General features: G+C 39.5%; 2 protein-coding genes across 2 annotated transcripts in view; both read right to left on the reverse strand.

Annotated features, from left to right (window-relative positions):
- Positions 1-47: 47 nt before the first annotated feature.
- Positions 48-12,985, reverse strand: ercc2 (excision repair cross-complementation group 2). Its single transcript, XM_054597446.1, has 23 exons — positions 12,850-12,985; positions 12,435-12,534; positions 11,527-11,604; positions 11,342-11,404; positions 11,030-11,143; positions 10,695-10,811; positions 9,440-9,556; positions 9,016-9,139; positions 8,386-8,482; positions 7,096-7,229; positions 6,800-6,968; positions 6,441-6,559; positions 6,245-6,314; positions 5,426-5,495; positions 4,888-4,989; positions 4,574-4,637; positions 4,239-4,360; positions 3,958-4,050; positions 3,451-3,523; positions 3,245-3,315; positions 2,364-2,507; positions 2,028-2,171; positions 48-1,029 (listed from the first exon to the last, which is right to left on the reverse strand). Exons 1-23 carry the CDS (start codon positions 12,852-12,854, stop codon positions 937-939), a joined length of 2,283 nt encoding a protein of 760 aa, XP_054453421.1. The 5' UTR covers positions 12,855-12,985; the 3' UTR covers positions 48-936.
- Positions 12,986-15,205: 2,220 nt separating this feature from the next.
- The window catches only part of LOC129096756 (dynein axonemal heavy chain 2-like), a 52,587-nt gene continuing 46,380 nt past the window's right edge, over positions 15,206-21,412 (reverse strand). The window contains exons 72-83 of the mRNA XM_054605395.1: positions 21,128-21,276; positions 20,766-20,949; positions 20,310-20,500; positions 19,954-20,145; positions 19,408-19,592; positions 18,728-18,962; positions 18,222-18,373; positions 17,290-17,404; positions 16,969-17,145; positions 16,462-16,536; positions 15,595-15,745; positions 15,206-15,425 (exon numbers count right to left, since the gene is read on the reverse strand). Of these exons, the coding sequence (XP_054461370.1) occupies positions 15,271-15,425; positions 15,595-15,745; positions 16,462-16,536; positions 16,969-17,145; positions 17,290-17,404; positions 18,222-18,373; positions 18,728-18,962; positions 19,408-19,592; positions 19,954-20,145; positions 20,310-20,500; positions 20,766-20,949; positions 21,128-21,276 (1,961 nt within the window). The 3' untranslated portion in view covers positions 15,206-15,270. The remainder of the gene's footprint in view (positions 15,426-15,594; positions 15,746-16,461; positions 16,537-16,968; positions 17,146-17,289; positions 17,405-18,221; positions 18,374-18,727; positions 18,963-19,407; positions 19,593-19,953; positions 20,146-20,309; positions 20,501-20,765; positions 20,950-21,127; positions 21,277-21,412) is intronic.

Consider the following 21,412-nt stretch of genomic DNA (forward strand, 5'->3'; position numbering starts at 1 on the left):
GAAAGGCCTCTTTCCTAAGAAGAAAAACACAAGTCAACTGTTGAATACAAACATTTATATTCCAACTTCCTGGTTGAAGATCAGATACAAAATTCCAAGTTCAGTATAAAATGTGAATATGTACAGTTGCAGTAGCAATAGAAACAAACAGTAGTCTTGTCTGTATGACAGACGCTTTATGGAACGATGTTGTACCCACAGACGGAACATTTCTGCAGTTAATAACATGTTGACTCGTTGATGACTGTTTAGAACTTATTTCCTGACACGTCTGCTTTTCTTTTGTACGTATGAGCACATTATGAATCTAAAAGGAAAATTTGGCTCCTTTTAAGTGGATGTCCAATGACTGCTGAAGGTAAATGTAGTCAATTTAACAATACTTCCCTCAGTGCATGCTATATTGAGCAAGTTCTCTCTTTTTTTCCTCTCACAGTACATCTGTGAGTGATCCATAGTACGGAATATACTCTGAGTATACAAATGTAAGACCCATCTCCATAAAACTTGAATTGACACATGAAACACATTTAAAGAGCTGTGGGGCTACATATTCTGCAGACCGAGTGTGTGTGAGACCTGAAATACAGAAGGAGGCTCAGACCATTGGTGCTGTGTAATTACTATACACCAACTGATAGTTATCCAGACAGTAATCACTACTGTAACCACCAGAGCTGGACCATCATGTGTTTGAGGACGTTTCATGGTTTGTTTACCACAAAGAGAAAGAAGAGGGAGTTTTGTTTTATTTAGTTGGTAATAACCAACAAACGTTCTGACACATATCTACTGTGACTGTCCTGATGTGGTAAAGCCCGTACATCCAACACTGCAAATGGGTTAAATTACACTCTGAAGTTGCTTGTTTGACCCGGTCCTTGTGATGTCACTGTAGCTGGTGATGACGTTGCTCAGTGTATTTATGTCACACCTTCAGGTCTGGTGAGCAATCTGACTGATTTTCTTCAGCATCTCCTCCGACTCCAGCTGCTCGAGAGTCAACAGAGACAGACCCAGCTGGTCCTCCTAGAGCGAGAGAGAGCGAGAGAGAGCGAGGCATAAAGACTTTATTAGAAACAGTTAAACATTAGGAAACCAAGAAACTGATCAAAGACTGCCTGGTCAACAACTTTCCATGTCTTACTTAATCATTCTTCAGCCTGGTGAGGACCTCTAGTTATTCACCCCGTTTACTATGCAGCTCTCAGTGTGAAGCTGTTATTTGTTATAAGCAGGCTTTTTACTCGCTCAATACAAGAATTGCTTTCACCAACCATTCAAGTCGCAGTTTACATCTGTATCTGTCCAAAATTACTTCCCTTCATCATTTTATCCTCTTAGACATTTGTGTGACTTTGACCTTTGACCCACAAAATCGTATCAGTACACCCAGACAGATGGACAACCCAGACATAATGCCTCAAGCCACGGCACGATGAATAAAAACAAGTTTAACACAAGTGGTTACTAAACAGAACCTGTTCTGTGTGATTTCATTGGCCAAGTTAGAATATATTTAAAATTGAGAGTTTTTGTATCAAAAAACTTTACTCTTCTGTTAATTCCATTTTACCCAATGTTAGAATTTTTTTTCTGACTCACCCCGCAGAAGCTAAAACCTAATCATTAATTAAAATGACCAAAGTATTAATTTAACCCTTTCGTGAAGATGTCATTAACTGCACTTTTACAAGCTGCAACTGTGAGACACAAGAGGCACAAAAGTGCAGATTGCATGTCCTCACTGGACTTTTTGTATTTCGCATGATCATGAAATATTTATTCTGTGATCACAAGAACATTCTTTATACATCAGATTATAATGTAAAATTATAATTTTGAGATTTCCAAAAACATACTTGTGTCACAATCGTGAGATAATTTCATTGTTGCAAACTATATCAAAACATCTTTACCCAAGAATACCCACCAACCTCTAGCCTTTCGAACAAAAGAGTTTAAACCCACGAAAGCTGCCAAAAAATATAGATTTGAAGCCCAGATGAGAGACTTGTGAGTCGTACCTGTCTGAACGGCTGAGCCATCTGTCGCAGGAAGTGCTTGGAGAGCTGGACGGTCTCGTCCACGGTGAGGTTCAGACTGCCGTCGCTGATGTGTTCCTGAATCCAGCGAGGGAGCTTCCCACGTTTGTCTGCTCGGGCGTAACGCTGCAGACGGGAGAGGGAGTCATATCAAGCTACTTTAACGCTAAAATCTAAAGACTGTGGTTGTAAAGGGACCAACCAGTAGGGAAAGTGAAGCATGGTGATGGCTAAGAAATTGTGCAATGTGTTTATAGGCGTGTTTTTTCTACCCAGTCTACATTTTGTCCTTTGGCACTGGCGTAGGACATCACATACCTTGTCGGCAAAGATCATGAGTCCGTAGTCGGTCTTTCCTCGGATGACTCGGCCCACACACTGGGCCGCGTGACGCATGGCGTCAAACGTTAGAAAGTCGTTCTCTTTGATCTGGAATTGATCGCGAAGGTACTCCAGACGAGCCTGAAACATGCAAGTCAGAGGAAGGAAGATTGTAAAACTGAGAAGTCAGACTGAGGAAATATTCATAAGCAAGCATCTGTGGTTGGTTTTTTTGGCAATATGAATATAAAAAAGTGAATATATCCCTTGTTCACTCATTCAGTTCTCTCTTTCTATAGTGAGCAGCAAATTCAGATTTCCTACACTTAATATATTTGTGTTATACATGATGTCTGTGTTCATTTTATGCATTCAGTGTAAATTAATATAAACACACTTAATGGGTTTAGTTTTGACAGATAATACATAATTGGACACTAACAACAATAATAACCACACCATGTCCAAAAGTCATTTTTTTCATCATCGTGCAATTTCATGTTCTATACTATTTTCTAATCTAATCTATGTGCAACAAAACTTTCTACTACTTTTTCCAATATCATTGAGAATATCTCTCTCAATATCATGCTAAACATTACTTTTCTATTTTAGTTTCCATTAGGTTCTGGTGTTAATATCACTTCTTATACACCTTGTGTTTTTGATATTTTTGCTCTACAAAGTCTTAATTTCTTCTTTGTATATTAACTATTGCTCTGTAATACAAAAGTGGGGGTTTAGTGACTTGACTTTGGTCACGCATTGAGACTTTAACCAAAGGACTTGAGTCACATGGAACAAGTCATGAACACTATTTTGTTCATTCTAATGTAAATGTAGTGAATTTTATAATTAGAGTGAGTGACAGTTCTGACCTTTAGAATGCGGCTCTGCGTGTAAACATACGGCACTCCAAACATGATCACAGCCCGCCCGAAATGGTGAACTGAACAGAAAACAGAACAAGATTTAAGGTTATTATGTTGGAAAACTCAGCAAACTGCCTTCCACCTGACCTAAAAGGTGAAACATACACTGAATCTTTATTTTGTCTGTTATCGTAAAGTAATGTGTTGCGTACCGAAATCTATGCCTTCAGACACCTTTCCTCTGGCCACAGACAGGAGGATGGCTCCCCTGCCGTTCTCACATGCCTGAAGAGCAGAGAGACACAAGGAAATGTCTGTGAACCACCATGACAAAAGAAGACTAAATATTACCATGACTTTGCTTTTATTCCTTTTTTTAAAGTTGCAACAATCAACTATTTTGATAATCAATTAATCATCAAAGCATTTTTTTTTTTTACAAACGTCTTCAGCCTATGACGTGGAGATTTCCTTCTTTTCTCAGGTTATTTCATATTAAACTGATTGTTTGGGATTTTGCCCTAATAAATGGAATGGAGTAAATGGAACAGTCACTGGCACTGTGTCATCCATTTTAAACTACTTGATATTCATTTAGCACCTGGGCAGCTGTTTTTATATCCCAGTTACAGAAGTTTTTGACATTTTTAATCATAACATTAATAATAATAATAATAATAATAATTTGTATAAAGTAAGATGGCAGTTGTCTATCTGACCTCCTGGTATTTCTCCAGGGCCATGCTCGTCTCTGCAGCATCTGGAGTCTCAATGAAGATCAGCTTGTTTCTCTGGATGTTCTCCAGAATACCCTGTAGACAAACGTGTACAAAAACACCAAGGAAACTGCTTAAAGAATCAAAACAACTAACACCAAAAGCTTGCTGGCACAAATAGTATTCTGTTTCAATGATGCGAACATTTCAAATTATAGGATCCATCTTAAAAAGAACCAGTAACCTTCCAGGTGTGTGTGTGTTGTGTCTCTCCACACACTGACCTGTTCATACCAAGCCGCAACTATGTTCTCCATGTAAACGTAGCTAGTGAAGAACGCCACAATGCCGTCGGGAACAATTGCAGACATATCTAGGAGTAGGTTGCCGTAGTTACGAATCACAGCTGGAAACAAAAAGAGAAAAATTAATGACGTTCTATTTTAAGAACAATGTTTTATTTTTGGGGATACTTTGTTCTGAAAAAGACAAAAAAAAAAGTGTCATATCTGCAACTTTGCCCAAATAAATATATATATATATTTATGATGATAACATCATGACATACTGCCTCTAGGACATTCTGCTGTATTAAATAATGACGGACATTTCTACTCACCAAAGTCTTCTCTGGTCTCAAACTTTGAGCTCAGGGCCACTTGATCATTTCCTCTGCCAACAATCTATGCGGGACAAAACAGATGAAGAATCATTGTTTTGAAAAAACAAAAACTTGGAAAGTCTCCAACAATTCCGTATTATTACATATAATATAACAGTGTAGAAATGTGATTAAAGGGTTTGAACGCTTTCAAGGATACTGTGTGTTTATGTCACAATTACAGCCCTTGTTTCTTTCCGTTATTCCTTTTGCAAATTCCACCAGAGTGAGTGTGTTTCTGAATGTGTGTGTGTCTGAGTGAAGTCACACACCAGAGGACAAAGGCAGGTCCGTGCCAGCGTCATGGTGAAGGATGCCATGGTAACGGGACGGAAGTCAAGGATCCGTGGATAGATGTCCAGTGGAGAGAGAGTCTGAAAGGTCGAACAGAAGGAGAGGAGAGTCAATATGAGAGCAGGAATTCATCATCAGTGCACGTCTATCTATAGTGATTCGTTTGAGGAACACAGACGTCATGACTGCCTGTGAAAGAAAAATGTGTCACCAAACTTTCCAGAACAGAAGGAATAACGAATGAATAAAATGGCAATAATTTGCTACCAACTGTGATACTTGAACGTTGTAAACAAAGCAATTGATCAAAGTACAGGGACTTTAATGAAAATAAACTAAAACAGACCATCTTGATTGGTTCACACCAGCTACAATGCCAAATTGGGACAGGTGTATAAACAAACTTTGCTTTAACTGTTCAACACTCTGAATACACATCTTGAGATATAGAGGTTAAAATAGATACCACCCCTTTCTTTCCCCAAAGGCAAAACTCTTCATGACTAACTAACTTACCCCTGAGGTGATGACGACCGACTGAAATCTTTGGAAAACCGGTTTGATGGCAATAGAAGGGTCCATACAGCTGAGAGAGGAACAAAGACAGAGAACAGAGATCAGAACAGTCACATGTTAACTATCACACAGGTTTTCCATCCACCACCATTATAAAATGATTAGTAATTGTATTAGTTATGGCATTTTGAGATTTCGGCAGAGAGCCTTCTTTCTTTTTGTTTATGTCAAACATGTTCTCAGTAACAAGGAGATGCTGCTATCTGCTGAAATATCATGTTGTTAATTGCACTAAAAACGTAAATTCATTCATGAACTTCTATTTAAAAAAAATAATTAAATTAAATTAGGTGCACTGCAAAGAGTAGATATATTAAAGAGACAACGACGGTGTAAAATAAATGTGATATTTGTTTTAGTTTCGTGTATTATTTGGAGGAAGGTAACATCAGATCAGAATGGAGCAATAAAGAGAAGTAACATGCATACTCATTCAACCGCTAAGTCAGTTTCCACTGTCGAAATTTGTAAACAGAATTATGCTAATAATCTTACAAAATACTGTAATTAAAACTTATTTGCTTTTATAGCTTCAGCTAATAAGACTTCTCAGTCCTTGCAGCTGAAATATTTTAAAACATTGGTTGGCTGTTCCCAGAACAGTTCCCAATAGTTGGAACTTTTCACACAAAAATCTACTAACACCTGTTCAAATTTTCACATAATCATTGGATTTGCTTGCGTTGAGAGACAGAACCAAAGATACATTAATCAATGACGCCTCCCAACTTTAAAAACTATCTGTGAATTCTACCCCACCTGAAGTGCAGCACAGGGTTGGCGATGGTTGGAGTTCTGTCTTCAAAGGGCTCAATGATTATGGTAAAACCTTTAGACAGAGAGGGAGAGAAAAATTGTATAAGGAAGTTAAAAACTATAAAATGACAGCCAAGAGGATTTCTAAACCACTCAAACAATGGTGCAAATGTGAAAAGATACACAAGTGTTTTAATACCTTGGCTGTAGGTGCTGACCAGGGTAGCAAAGTTTGAGATGAGAGTAATAGCTGAGAAGTCTGCGATGTCTGCAATCTCCAGAGTTCGTAGTAACGACTGTAACCGCTCTGCACAAAACCTACAGAGACACACAGAGGGAGGGATAAAAGGTTATGGAGAGGAAATATGTCCAAATGAGGACGCTGCCCAGGAAACGAGGGAGCAAGAGAGTGAAGAAATGATTGAGGAAGGAGAATAAGTGATTGCATGAATGAGAAAGAGACTGAAAAAGTGAAAAAGCAAGTGACCACATGATCACTTGAGAAATCACAAATTTTGGTGACTTCAGTTGTAATGAATTGCTGAAGTGGACACTGACCTGAGAGGCTTTCGGTCGATGCAGACTTTATCGAAGATGTCTTTGAGGAACTGCGGAGTGCTCTCCTGTACAACATGATGGACTCTCAGACGGGATTTCAGATACTCCAGGAAACGTTTCAAGAAACCAACAAAATGCTCCGCTGTGCGAATGGTACCAGGGACGGCCTCTGAGAGAGAGAGAAGAACCGCAATGCTGACTTTATGGAGACTCAGTTTTGTGTTTTACTCTGAACCTTCATTTTGAAAACCAATAAAAAAGATGAAAAATAAAAACGATTCATTTCACGGTCGTACCTTGAAGAATTTCATCTGGCAACACAGGATTTGCGAGGTAGACGTCTGTTTCCCTGGCAACATTGGCTTCCTTCAGCCCCTCCACCAATCGTCTGTACTCCATCTTCAGTTTGGCAGCATCCGTCTCCTTTATCCTATCAGACAGCAGGGGAGGCGGGGCAGAGTTGACAACAGGAAGCTGACGCACTCCATGTGGAAATAACAGATGAATCCCAATTCCAACATTTATTCATTCCTCACTTATTGAGGATAAAGTTGAAATAAATTAAATAAACGTGTTAACTGGCAAAAAAAATACATTCATTGTTTTTCAGAATGATTTGCCCTTTTCTCTTCAGTATAAAGTATATTTAATTATTGTTGGGATTCAGTCATATGTGATGCTAAAAAAAAAGTAAAAACATAACAATGGGCTGCAAAAATGATCTACAAATTGTGAAACATTTTCATCGTATCCTGGATTAGCCTATAAAATAATGAATTTACAAACAATATCAATAAATGTAGACACACATAACTTACACATTAAAAAAATCTAAAACGTTGCTGTCAGTAGAAATGTCTCATTCTGTGTCTGAGGCAGAAAAACTACAGAGCTGTTAGAGTCACTGTTCACAAATAGAGTCACTCCAGATTACGTTCCCTTAGGACAGAGGCGAGGTAAAGACGCAAGTAAAGGAAACATAGTTGAGATCAAGGGAACTGAGATGCACTGAATGAGTTTGATGTTCCAATACACTTCTAACTGACCTCTAACTTGACCTACAGGATGGTTTATTACACAGAACCATCTGAGAAAAATTCATTGGTTTGGATGAGGGCAGGCCCTTTCAAAAAATACTTGACAGGTGATTGGATGGAACCATCTGTCAATCAAAGTCTTCATGAAGGCATTAGGTAGAGGAATGAAAAAAACATATTTTCCATCGATTAAAGCCTTCAGTGCCGATCTTTGCTCCTTTCAATAAATTAATAAATAATCCCCAGTTCTGATAGAACGGATGCTATCGAAGCGTCTATGCTAATCTCGTCATGAATGACCAGTCACCTCTCTGTGTTTTCTAAAACACACCTAAACCAACACTTGGCTGCCAGAAGCTCCTCACAAGATGCTGATTGGTCAGTTCACTGACTTACTGGACACAAACACATCACTTGAACATTTTCTCAACTAAGGAAACATTTTAATGGATTCTGTGCAACACCATTCAGTTAGTCCCTCACCTAAGAAGGACATTTACTTAAGGAGAAAACTTCAGGTGTTTTGTCCAGCTGGCTGCAGGCTCTTACGTTTGTATGGTGTTCTGAAGAGTTTCCACGTTGGTCTGGCAGCGGTCCAGTGTTCGTCTGGTGATGTTCACACTCATGGAGTCGATGCACACATTGTCTGAGGAGACAAAGGGGAGTGAGATGGAAAGAGAAGACGGCATGAAGAGAAACATTAAAGCTCCTTCCATGAATCATATTTACAGTCACTCTTGATCAGATTATGACGAAATGATTAGAATTATAAAAAATAATGTCAGATTTACTCTAAATTATTATTATTTAATTTACCTCTATTGATCAGAATTTATTTATCTTTGGCCTATCTTATTTTCTGTAGTTGTTAACTTTATTACATTAGTTATCTTTAAAATTCATAATCAGGATTATTCCAAGTAGGTCTTCACATGCAAAGAATTTGCCTTGAGGTTTTAGTGCAAAATAAAAAAATAATTAAAAAGCATGTACTGAAAAATCAGGAAACATTAATAGAGAAGAGAAACATTTACTATAAAAAAAAACATGAAAATCTGTACAATGTTTTAAATTAAGAGCTGTGAAGTCGTGTGCAGGAATGTGCAAAATGTGTTCAGGGTAATTTCAACTGTTTTCAAAAAAAAAAACGTATCAAAGACTCTCAGATCATCTCCTCACCGATATTATGAGCCTCGTCAAACACCACCACAGACTTCTTGCTCAGCTCTTTGGACACCAGGTCAGCGATCTTGGGGTCCAGCAGGTAGTGGTAACTGTACACCACGATGTTGGCATGCATGAGCTGAGAGGAAATCAGAGACAGGGGAGAGAAAACGGGACAAGTTGAGAGATACAACAACAATCTTTGTGACCCATCTTGAAATATTATGAGATATTTTCAGTAAAGAGTGACTGAGTGATTATTTCCAGAATCGTTTACCGAGCAGTCCGTCACCAAACGTTCCTCTTGATGATAAACATTGTTTCTGAACTTCACTAGCTATAAATCCATCCGCTATCGTCTTTCCCAAAATACCAAGAAAGCTTTTTTTCAAACAAGGCTACATGTTTCATGTTAGCATTAGTGTGTCGTGCGACGTACTGAGTAGCGTGCCAGATAATAAGGACACCAGCCTTTCTTCCTGCCGAAGTCCTTCAGGTCGTCCAGGTTGTAGACCCCAGCAGGGAGAGGCACCTGTCGGCCGACTGCATCGAAGTCCTGGGGACACCAACAAAAATGACAGAAAGGGTCGTGAAAAGAGCGGCGGACACAACGGAGCATGTAAACGGATTCTGACAACAAAGCAAGATAAATCACATCGACTCTGGTCGGGCTAGAGGGGGCTTCTTGTTGAGAACCCTGAACACATCCAACATGTAACAGTATAGCAGACTCTGCACCTGTTGGGATACCTTTATTCTAAGATAAAGCTTTAAGTCAACGTTTGGTAACACTTCTGAACCTAAACAATACAGAACTGCTATGAGCTAAGGGCAAAAGCATTTGTAATCAATCCATAAGACTATAAGCTAATTGGCAAAATTACCAATGTAGTGGGCTAGTGTTTTACCTGTTAAGTCCACTATAGTACATTGTCCATAAATGACTTACAAGTCTCCACAATATTTCAATATTGGAGCTTCCAACTCCAAAGCTACATTGCACATTGAACCACATACGAATCCAGAATCTACAAGTATAATTTATTTATCTTATCCTCAAAATGCCCAACAGTTACTCTCTTTGTTTTCCTCCTCCGCACCTACATTTAAGTACCAGTAGGAACTGATAAAGTATTTTACTGGTAACTGATTCACACGGTGAAATTACACTGTAAACCGCAGGCTTTGTAATAAACTCAGAAAACCTTACATTTTATTTATATCTCAGTCGGTTGGAGGATCGTCAGGTGTCAGAAATCTGGGTTTAAGATTTTTAAAACAGTACTTAGTTCCACCATAAAACATAAACTATCATTAGTGTTGTATAACTTCAGTACAAGACACTAAGATAAGTCAGAGTTCATTCAGAGGACAAACCAGATAATAACACTGGTTATGTTATGTGAGCCCTTTTCATCGTTTGCTTTAACCTAGTTTGAGTTCCTTACAAGACAGTAACAGTGCATCAAGTAATGAATAGTAAAGAATAGACTGCAGTTGTTGGACTCATGGTACTACAGGCTGCTGCAGTGAGCCAATCAGATGGCTTCGTATCAGCGGCAACACAATTTCTCAAACTATACCCTAAAAAAATAAGTTTAATCCACTCCTCTTTGACAGTGTGTCAACATAGCGCACAATCAGTTGAAAAAGATCAGCTGGTCTGAACCGGAAGCATTCAGGTGACTTCTTACCTCATAAAAACGACACACAGGAAGGTCGGGGTCGTTTTGGCGTTGTGCACGGATGTACGAGGCCGTCAGTGTGTGGCACTTCCCATCAACCTCCTTACCGAAGCGCAGAGCGCTCACCTGGATAGAATCAGATTAATTTAACCCTTTAGGCAGGGGTGTTACAACATGAATACAAATAGGTCCAATTGCTAAAATGCCCTAAGGTCTAAACCTCATGATGTCTGAATATATCAGACACATGAAGAACAGAGAGCTTGGTTCCTTTTATGTAAAAGACAACGTCAGTCAACTTTAAATGTGCACGTACGTGTGTCCTGCATGGCGGCTGTTCTTACCTCAGGGTGGATGCAGAGGTTTTTTCTGGAGGAGAGGGCGAGAGCCAGGAAGTTGTTGCTCTCTCCAGTTTGCTTGGAATAAAACTCCATCAGCTTCCGCAGCTCCTCCACGACCTGATCAGACAGCAGATCAACTATATGATACAAGTTATCTCAAGCTTGTTTTTTACAATGTGTTTGATTGTTTGATTTTAACATTTCTAAGCAGTAGGGAAAGTAAGATAGGATAAAAATGTTGTCGCTGGGATTAAACCTCTCTGAATTATAATTTTCACTTTGCGCCGAGTGTGATTTTATTTGACATTGACTCGCCTTCTCGATCTCGGGAACTGTTCTCGAGCAGTATATTAGCTTGGTCACTTCCAAAGGAAAGGCCTGAGAGAGAGAGAGAGAGAGAGAGAGAGAGAGAGAGAGAGAGAGAGATATTAAAAAGCGATCATGTGGCATTGGCTGTTGTGAAGCGGCAAGAAGTCACATGAACACACAGCTAAACTCACCTTTTGGTAGGCAACAATGAGAGACAGCAGAGAGATAGTCTTCCCTGTTCCAGATGGCATCTCCAGGACTCCATGACCCTGAACATAAACAGCGACACACATAAAGTTAACATGTGTAGATGTCCTCTGATTGACGCAGTAGAAAAACTGAAAATAATTTTATCTTCACCCTTGACTAACTTTTGCTAAGAGACAAACTTGCTCAACGAGTCCCCATCTTTTGGGTACATAATCCGCTTTCTTAGTTCCCCGAAATAGTGGCACAGCAGAGGTGGAGGAAGTAGAAGAAGATTCTTTACTTAAGTAAAAGTACTAATACCACACTGTGAAATAAAAACCTAAAAGATAAATTCCTGCATTAAGGACCTTAAGTAAAAGTATGCATGTATTATCAGCAAAATATGAGGTACAACTATTTTCATTGTGCAGTAAAATGTTCCTTGTCAGTCTTATATATATATATACATACATACATATACATACATACACATATACATACATACACATATACATACACATATACATACATACATACACACACATATACATACATACACATATACATATACATACATACACATATACATACATACACACATATACATACATACACACATATACATATACATACACACATATACATATACATACATACATACACATACACACATATACATATACATACATACATACATATACATACATACACACATATATATGTTGCATTTTACTGGTGTAGATGTTTTTAACTCCTTCATATACTGCAGGGTAGTATACTCTACATCAATGCATAATATTCTGTAAGATCATCATACGTTTGTATGTCTGAATATTGCTACATAATGGTATTACTACTTTTACTAAAATAAAAACCCCATTGAACTGACTGCATCATCAACACCACCCACCTTGGCATCCAGGGTCCTCTTCAGTTCGAGCATGTAGGAGTACTGCTCCGGGTATATGTAGTCATATGGGAAATACACCAGCAGACCCTCGATGTTGAGCCTAGAATCAAACAAACACTGTAACTGTATGTTAGCTTCTTGTAGCAGATTCATGTGTGTGAAGCTAAGCTAACGTTGAATTACTCTGAGATGACAGTCTGTCAGGTTTACTGTGACCTCGGCTAAATTGTGTCAGTATATATAATATATATACAGTATATATAATATATATATAATTAAGATATGTATTGCTAATATTGATGTAATAAAGTCAGCAACAAACAATCCTTGTAGGCTGGATTATTTTTGCTAGCTTGATTAAAGCAGATTCATTCTTCTTCTTCTTCTTCTTTTCTGTCGTGATAGAAACACTAACTTCATGTTTGCACAACGTGCAGCGGGCTCTCCTCTTCTTCGTCAGTCAATTTCGCTTTTTATAAATTGTCATTTATAACTTTGGTGTCACAAGAAAACAATAGACACGCTGCAGGTATGAGCCGACTGCTTCTTCTTCTTCTTCTTCTATATTTATATGTGTTCTTCTTCTACTTCTTTTTCTTCAGTGTTTATTGGCGGCTGGCAAACCAGTGTCGAGGCACATTACCGCCACCTATCGGACGGGTGCGGGACAACAGAAAATTCAGGCGAAATTAAAAAAAAATCAAAACTCTGCCATTCCACCGAGTTATATCATATATATAGACTCATAGACTGAAGAACAAACACTTGATTCACACTAGATGTTAAGATGAAAATCTGATCGTCTTCTTAACAAAAATATGTTGAATATTCATCTTTGTCTTTGTCTGATTTTGCTCTACTGTATTCTTTAACTGACCATTTCTTTTCACTACGTTTTAAGTTTAATGTTCACCCTGCTGCCACCTGGCAAGAATTACAGAAGTATGTATGTATGTATGTATGTATTGTATTGTGTTCCTACAGAGTAAAATGTAACTACAAACTGCATGTGATTGCACCACCATGTTGCACAATGAGGATAAATAACCTCTTAACCTTATAACCTTTTCACCAAGTTGTAGTTTTACACTGTGAACACCAGAGGGCGCAGTCGGACTGGAGTTCCAGAGCTAATGAGCGTTACTGCCATCTAGCGGCAACAGTGAAGAACTGCAACATATTACATTGAATCAAGTCAACTTGATTGCAGACAGCTTTAAAAACAACAATATTATATAGGGGTTGAATAATTGTGACATGGCTATCTTAACAAAATATACTGTTACACACAAATACTACATCATGCATTTTCTGTGTTGATTTTATGTATCGCTCAACTCATAAAGAAGTCATCTGAAGCAGAATCTTGCTCTTTGAAAAAACTTTAATTGATAAATCCTTAAAATCTTTGGGGGGTTGAATATTTCTGATTGCAACTGTATATAATTGTTTTTGAGACTTAATCAGATACAATTAGTTTAATTTGGTTTAAAACGTGTGTGTGCTTTTATAAAACTTGTCTGTACTTTAAAAAAAAGTGATTCTTAAAATAAATGACCTAGTTTAATCTATCAGGCCCTTGTGTGTGTGTGTGTGTGTGTGTGTGTGTATGTGTGTGTTTGCATCACTAAGATGCCATGATGCTGGATACGCCTGTGAGTAGAAACCTCTGAATACAACCTTGAACTCGACCCCCGTCTCTCTTGTTCTTTTCTTTCACTACTGGTCCGCTCTTCCTCCCAGATGACTTTCTCCGGGCTCCTATGCTTGTTTTTCTCTCCCTCCCTTTCAGGAGTTTGGGCTCAGTCCTTTCCGGTGGGGAAGTACGTGCCTCCTCTCTTGTGTAAAGCTTTATTAGAATTAATTTGTTTGAATAGGTTAATTTGTCCTTTAGTCGCTGCCTCCCTCTGTCCTCTTTTTCAGCTTGTGGGAGCATAAACATATCCTTTACCTCACCTTAAATGATGGCTGTATTGTTTGCATGTGTGTGTTGTTACTGTGTGAAAGTGTCTGTGCATCTGAGTTTGTCAAACCAAGAACTAATCTTATTTACACAAAAATTCGAAAATATCATTCTTTGGTTTATGGAGGTAGAACTACCGGTAACAGACTTCAGTTCAAATAAAGATTGTTACTCATTTGAATTTCCAGGACTGTTACATTATTTATCATAGGCTTCAATAAAAACTTTGGTTATTCAGTGTATTCTAAAACTGAAGTGCTCGCCTCCAATGGCGTTAACTAGCACATTTTTTGTACATGTTTTTTATAGTCCATTACTGTCGTCACACGATGGAAAACAGCTCATCAGATTAACAAGGATTCATTTAGCACAACAGATGCTTTCTTGACCAGACACTCGCTTCACCCAGATGTTGCAAAGAAGCAAGTTTCCATTAAAACAAAGCACTTCACAGTAGGAGACTAGTTCCTGTGTGTGTGTGTAAGTAAGTGTCTATGTTTAAGCAGAGTAAAAAAGGGGTCAGACTGATGGAAAGACTGATGCAGGTCTGTGAAGATGCTGACAGCCAGAAACAAGTGAAACAAGAACAATAAGAGAAAGAGACCTGACCAGTATTGTTTCAAACCAACCTCAAATTGTCAAAGAATGACTCAGTCCATTCTTTTGTTAATGTAATACATTTGAGAAGCAGCACAGTGTTAATGTAAAATGTAATTTGCTGTTTATTGAAGCCACAAATGAAGTTTATTGTGTCACAAAAGATAATAATATTTTTAAAAAGCAGAAATAGTAAGGAACAGCTTTAACAATAAATAATAAACATGAGTAGAAAAGTGTCAGAGTCAATGTGGTGGTGTGTGTGCGTTAAGGCCTTCAGTTGTCCACGCTCATGAGAAGAGCAGTCCCTCTCTTGATCCAATGGTCTGGGGTAAAAGCTCCGGATTTTAGCTCTATACCAACCACAAAAGATGGCCGCCCCCCCGCCTCCGAACGCACCGGGAAGTAGTAACACGGACACAGGTACATACCTACATACACACACACGAACATAAACAGACAGATATGAGACAGCGAAACCACAGGGTATGACATCACAAACGATATACAGACAGATGGAGAACAGGGAAAAATATGATGAATCATGCAAAGTAGAGTCAAACAAAACAATAGAGGAAGATTGAGGAGAGAAAAACTCACTCTTGGCTGCCTTCTTGCGGTTTTCCACAGGTTTGAAGTGGATGGTGGGGATGGGACAGACCATCTGCATGGGTTCAGCTTCCACCAGACAGGAGTTCCTCTTGTCCCAACCAGCCCCCTCCAGGTATAAACCCCGGACAAATACTCCATCCTGTAGGGGGGGGCGGGAGGCGGGGATGAGAGGGAATGAGCAGCAAAACCATGAAGAAAAGGGAGGGGGCAATCAGGTGAAGGGTAATGCGGGAGTGATAAACAGGTGATATTTCGCACGCAGCCTATGTTTATGACAAACAGTCATGCTATTAAGTCAGTGAAAATGAGAAAGGAAAGGAGTGGGAGGGGTAAAAACAAGGGAGGGAGGAAAAGAAAGGAAGGAGAGAGGGGCGAGGCAAAGAGGAAGATGGAGGAGAAAAGAGTGCAAAAAAAGACAGAAGAGTTTGGACAAAAGGAAACAGAATCAGCGAGCTAAAAGGAACTGAAGGGAGACAGGGAAAAGAGTGATAAAGATGGAGTGGGTGAGAATAAAGAGCTACAATGACAGACATTCTGAAGTGTGAGCAACACAACAAATTAAAATTTTTTTTTTTTCACATTTTTCAAAACTAGAATTGTAAAAGTGCTTTGTAAAAAAATAAACAAGAATGAGCCGATTTGAGGATGGGGAAGGGAGAGGAGCAAAGCGGCGTGCTGCTGTGAATGAAAATTTTTTTTTTTTTTTTTTTTTTTTTAAGGACAGAGTGAATGATGGAGTAGAAATTAAATATGTGATGGAAAGTGCAAATGACAGGTTTGGCTCAGAAAAAAAGTGGTCTGATGCTAATTTATAGAAATCTTTTTGGAAATAGAAATGTGTGTAGAGGGAGTCACCTTGGGCGGGTCAGTGAGGTTGCTGTCATCTACAGTGGACACTATAAACTCCCAAGACAGAGTGTCCACAGATATCTGAAAGAACAGTTTCACACGATGTTAACTGTTGGATGGAAAAGATGTTGAGATTAATCTATGGACTCAACAGAATGAGAGAAAGGTTGGGTTTGCCAAACCAGCACATGGTGTCGCTGTAATGTATAGCTAAAAAACAATGTTTTTATGTCGGTATTATGTGTGCTGTGAAAATTAAACATGACATAAATGACAATAAAAGATTACAAAACAGAATTTTAGCTGTTGGTATACAAACATCTTGTAGTTCTGATTCTTTTATTTTTCTTAGTTTAATCTTCAATTTCAGAATCAAATAGTTAACTGGGTTTGGCTTATGAAACCCTTTCATATTAACTGGCCATTAAACACAAACAAGACAATACATCTGTATTCCCTAATGCAGTGAAACCGTCTTTCTGCCTGTGTGGATGTGGCTGTGTGAACGCTCACGTTGTGCTGTCGAGCAGAGGACTGCAGCACAGCGGTGAGGAACCCGTTAGGGAAGGTGAAGCTGGAGAGCCAGAACAGGTTGGGGGGCTGGGCCGTCTCTGCCCAGCGCGCAAACTCATTGACCCGCAGGCAAAGATCCCTGGTCCACGCTGCCAGAGGCTTCAGTGAAGGGTACGCCTGGTGGACAGAGAGAGAGTATCGCATGGAGAGTGAGGGAGAAATCAACGGTAATTTCATGCTTCCAGCAGTTGGCCGGTATTAATAATGCAGGTGTGGAAGAATTGTGTGAAAATTCTCAAGTGAGGTGTGTGAGTCTGGTACCTTCTCCCACAGCGGTGGAACACGGGCATCATGGATGTAGCGGAAAGTCTCCTCCAAGGTGGATGACATCACCACCAAGCCTTTTATCCCTTTCTCCAGCTCCGCCAGGGATGAACTAACACATAAACACACACAGCAACAAATCTGTCATTATTACCCCCTTCTACTGTAGGCGTTTAGTTGTCGCTGCTTCCTTATATGGATCTATTGGGATAACCGTGCATTCGGACATAGAGGTACAAATAAACAGGCCAGGTGATTGGGTGATTGTTACTGGTATGCATCTATGATGCTAGTTCGTGTAGCAGGTTTCCCTTGAAAACATTTTTTGTTTTGTTTTTTACATTGCAAGCAGATACACTTGTGTGAATGGTTTAACTACCCCAATTTGACAAAGTATTATGGCAAGAAACGAGGTTGGTAAATCTGATCATAAGGGTTTGCTTAACCTAATTCTGTAGGAAATAACAATTGCGATTCATTTTATCTGGAAAACAGGCTTATTTCTTTTCAAGTCACTATAATCTAATCTCACTTTAGGTCGCCCAAACCCAGTACTGATACACACAAATTATAAATAATATTTTGATTAATGTTTTTGGAATTAGGGGGTTATTCAAGTTAACAAACGCTCCCATTTGGTTTTCTGCCACTCTTACTCAGATGTGTCTTCCTACCTCTATGTCACATCATTTTCTATTTAGTGTACTGTTATCTGACGTCAAACACCCAGTCTATATATTAATGTAAAGTCCTCTTTCCTTGAGAGTTGCAACATTTCTAATTCACAGCATATGACACGCACATACTTTGACACAGTTAGTTTCAAATGACACATTTAGAGGTACAGTACCTACGACACACATCGCCAGCTGAAATTGTGACAGTCAAACCCAAAGAAACACACACACAAGCAGACATAGAGCTCATACATGATGGTGTCCAGTAGACAATTGTATCCCTGGATCTCTTGTAGCAGGACCACATTGATAGGTGAGAGGTTGTCCTGGAGGATGGACCTGGTGCCCTCGTAGTCAATCAATGGCGGGATCTTCCCACTGACGTCTGCCAGCAGCTCTAATACCTGGAGGCACGTTGCAACATAGTACAAAATCAGATCATTTACAAATGTTCTGCACACAAATATTTGCAGTGAATAAACTGCAGAGTCAGATCGTGGTGCTGCATTAAATTACAACGACCAACATTACCTTATATTTCAGCACTATTACACTAACATAGCATTTAAAGTTATGTTAATGGAAGTTAATCTACTGCCATTGTTATACAACACCCAGTTTCTTTGATGGGGAACACAGAATTGGCAAATGTTTTCCTAAGAGATAACTGTCCAATAACTGCCTGTATATTAAATTGTATATTTCCACTAAACTAATCATCTCTTCCCTCAACTTCTCCCACCTTGCTCCTCCCTCACCTTATCTTCTCTACTGGGCCTCGCCCCCGAAGCAGTAGGACTGGTGACCTGGGGCTGCAGGGAGAGCAAGGTGTCAAACAGCCTCCTGGTTTCGGCGATCTGGCTGGCAATGTCAGCATTAGGGTGCTGGCCAAACACCTCAGGGTGCTCTGTGGACGGCAGCATGCTGATATGTTCCTTGTAGGAGGACTGGGGACCGTCACGGGGGATGTAATAGGATGTTAAGGGGGACAATCTGACAGAGAAAGGGGTTTGAAAAAATATAAAGTAAGTGATATATGATGTTTTTGTTAAACATTGGTGTACAATTCCCCATCTCCTTGGAGATTAATTTCATCTCATCTGAAGAGATTGATTTTAATATAAATGACAAAAACACAGACAGTTCCATATCAAAGAATTATATTGGGAGAAGCTGTTACAAGTGGTAATGGTTTCATAGTTCTGCAGGACACTCACTGTCCCTCACTAGAGCTGTCATCCTAAAGCACATTCTGCCTGAATGAGTGCTAGAAAGCCTACTCTTTAAATATACATGTACGTATATGTACGGTCTGCATTGGTTTGAGCAAATGCACTAATTCATTTAAAAAAGAAATGTCACGCACTATTTCATGCTATATTGGTGCTAGTACGCTAAGAAGTGGCAGGATAAATGTGTGTGCGTTAAAGGGTCTTACTTGAAGAAGGGCTGGTTCACAGCAGCATCACAGAAGTAGTCACTGGAGTATGTGGTTAGAAGACGTCTGTCCCAGTCGTCTGTTACATGACCTCCATAGTTGATCCCAGCAATAAGGTACTTCAGCGCATCCCAGGGAATCTCCTCATACATATCCAGGTACAGACTGAGCAGATTCTCACTCACCTAGGGGGAGGGCGGCATCCAGACATTGATCTTAGCAGACTGACTTTGGAATGCAAGATACAGACAAAAAAGTAAAGGAAATAAAAACTCGGATTCAAAAAGAAAACAGAAACAGTGAAGATAAAATGGAGAGGAAGACATTTTGATAAAGTAACTATGAGAATGATTTAGACTGATACATTTTTTAGATGAGACAAGATTTTGTTTTGGCTTTAAATGCCTTATATGGGATAGAACAGTGATAGATAGGAATTTAAATTGGATAGTCAGTATCAGTCTAACTAACATTCTGACAGGGTATAAAATGGCCTTTCTGCCTTCAGCTGGCACTGTTTCCTTCAGTGTCAGATAAAGCTCTGACCTCAAAGTCAGAATCGTTGAATCCATAGACAATGTTCCAGCCCAGCTGTAAAAACTTCTTCCTTTCCAGCAGGATGCTGTGGAAAAAGCAGAGGGAGAAGAGCATCTTCCTGTATAATACGGGTCTCGAGCAGCGGGTGAATTGAACATCCGTCACCAGCTGGTACAGACGCTTCATGTTGGCTTTCACGCCCTGAAAGCAACAGAGCGTTGTGTTAACACCACTATGGAAGTTGTTACATGTATATCTTACTGTAAAATATGTCTTTAACAACTGCCATGTAGATTTGTTGACATGAATATCATGTATAATATATAGAAGATATGTAAAGTCAGGAAAACCGTGTTTGTGAGCACCTTTGGTGGTTCGGTGGTCATCTTGATACCAGCCTGCAGGATGGTAATGGGAAATCCAGGATGGGGCGAAGAGCTGAGCCAGAGTCTGAAGTTTGAGTAGGGCTCCTGCATTTGTAGCTGCTCCACCAGCTTGTCCAGCTCAGGCATCCATGAGAGAGAGAGGTGACAGTTGGCAAGGAACACCCAGTGACCTAGTGCAGAGAAACAGAGAGCTTGAGAGTTGATATAACCTGTTTAGATTTTTTTATTTCATGTCTAAATTGTTGTTGTTGTGTTGCTGGGTTATCTTGCAGTGACCACAAGAGAAAGAAAAACGCATAATCTAAGTACTTTGTACATTTTGTTTAGGACAAGGGAAAATAGAATCAGTTGTGAGAGAATAAATGACACTTTTTAGCCACTGAATGAATCTGAGTCAGGCGTGCAGGAAGAAAGACAGAGCAATGGGTTTTGTACCATTCTTGACGCCCTCCTCTATCATTCTCTTGGCGATGGGGGCCTGTCCCTGGCCCAGAGAGAGAGCATGGAATTGCTTGCTCATTCCAGAGGCCTCAGCCAGCTGCAGCAGGGCTCCCGTGGGGTCCACCCCAGGAGACAGAATGAAGATCAGAGGAGTCCTGCAGGTGGATTCCTCCACAACCTGGGGAGAGATAAGAGAGAGTAGCAAAGAGGGACAAAGAAAACAAATAAAATGTGAGCTTAAATCATACAGTATAACGCAAATGAGATGTTTGAAACATTTGTTTCATTCAAATTCAAAGCATTACATCTAATATTCAAGACGGAAGATGTATCAGGGACTAACAGCGGACACTCACAGCCTTCATGTCGAGAACAGGCGGTTCCACAAAGTGATGGCCGAGGCTGTTAACAATGAAGGAGGTGACGCACAGGGAGACACGGCCCGGACGCAGAGAGCGCACTAACAGCATCTTCTGGAGATCATTGCAGTTATTATCCCAATCACCTAGAAGGAAAAAGAAAAAGGAAGTGTAAAGTTAAGAAATTCAGGGGTGAGGGAAGGCAGTTTGGTAGTAATTAGGGAAGTATATCAATAAAATGAACTGTGAAAATAGTCGGAGCAAAGCATATAATCAGAGGAA

This window comes from Anoplopoma fimbria, chromosome 1 (genome assembly GCF_027596085.1).
Source record: "Anoplopoma fimbria isolate UVic2021 breed Golden Eagle Sablefish chromosome 1, Afim_UVic_2022, whole genome shotgun sequence".
Taxonomy (NCBI): Eukaryota; Metazoa; Chordata; class Actinopteri; order Perciformes; family Anoplopomatidae; genus Anoplopoma; species Anoplopoma fimbria.

Excerpts from the sequence above, each read along its gene's own strand:
- ercc2 (XM_054597446.1), bottom strand. Across the intron at positions 5,496-6,244 it reads AACCCTGTGCTGCACTTCAG|CTGTATGGACCCTTCTATTG; the intron begins GTGGGGTAGAAT and ends TTCCTCTCTCAG. Across the intron at positions 1,030-2,027 it reads TGGCTCAGCCGTTCAGACAG|GAGGACCAGCTGGGTCTGTC; the intron begins GTACGACTCACA and ends CTCTCGCTCTAG.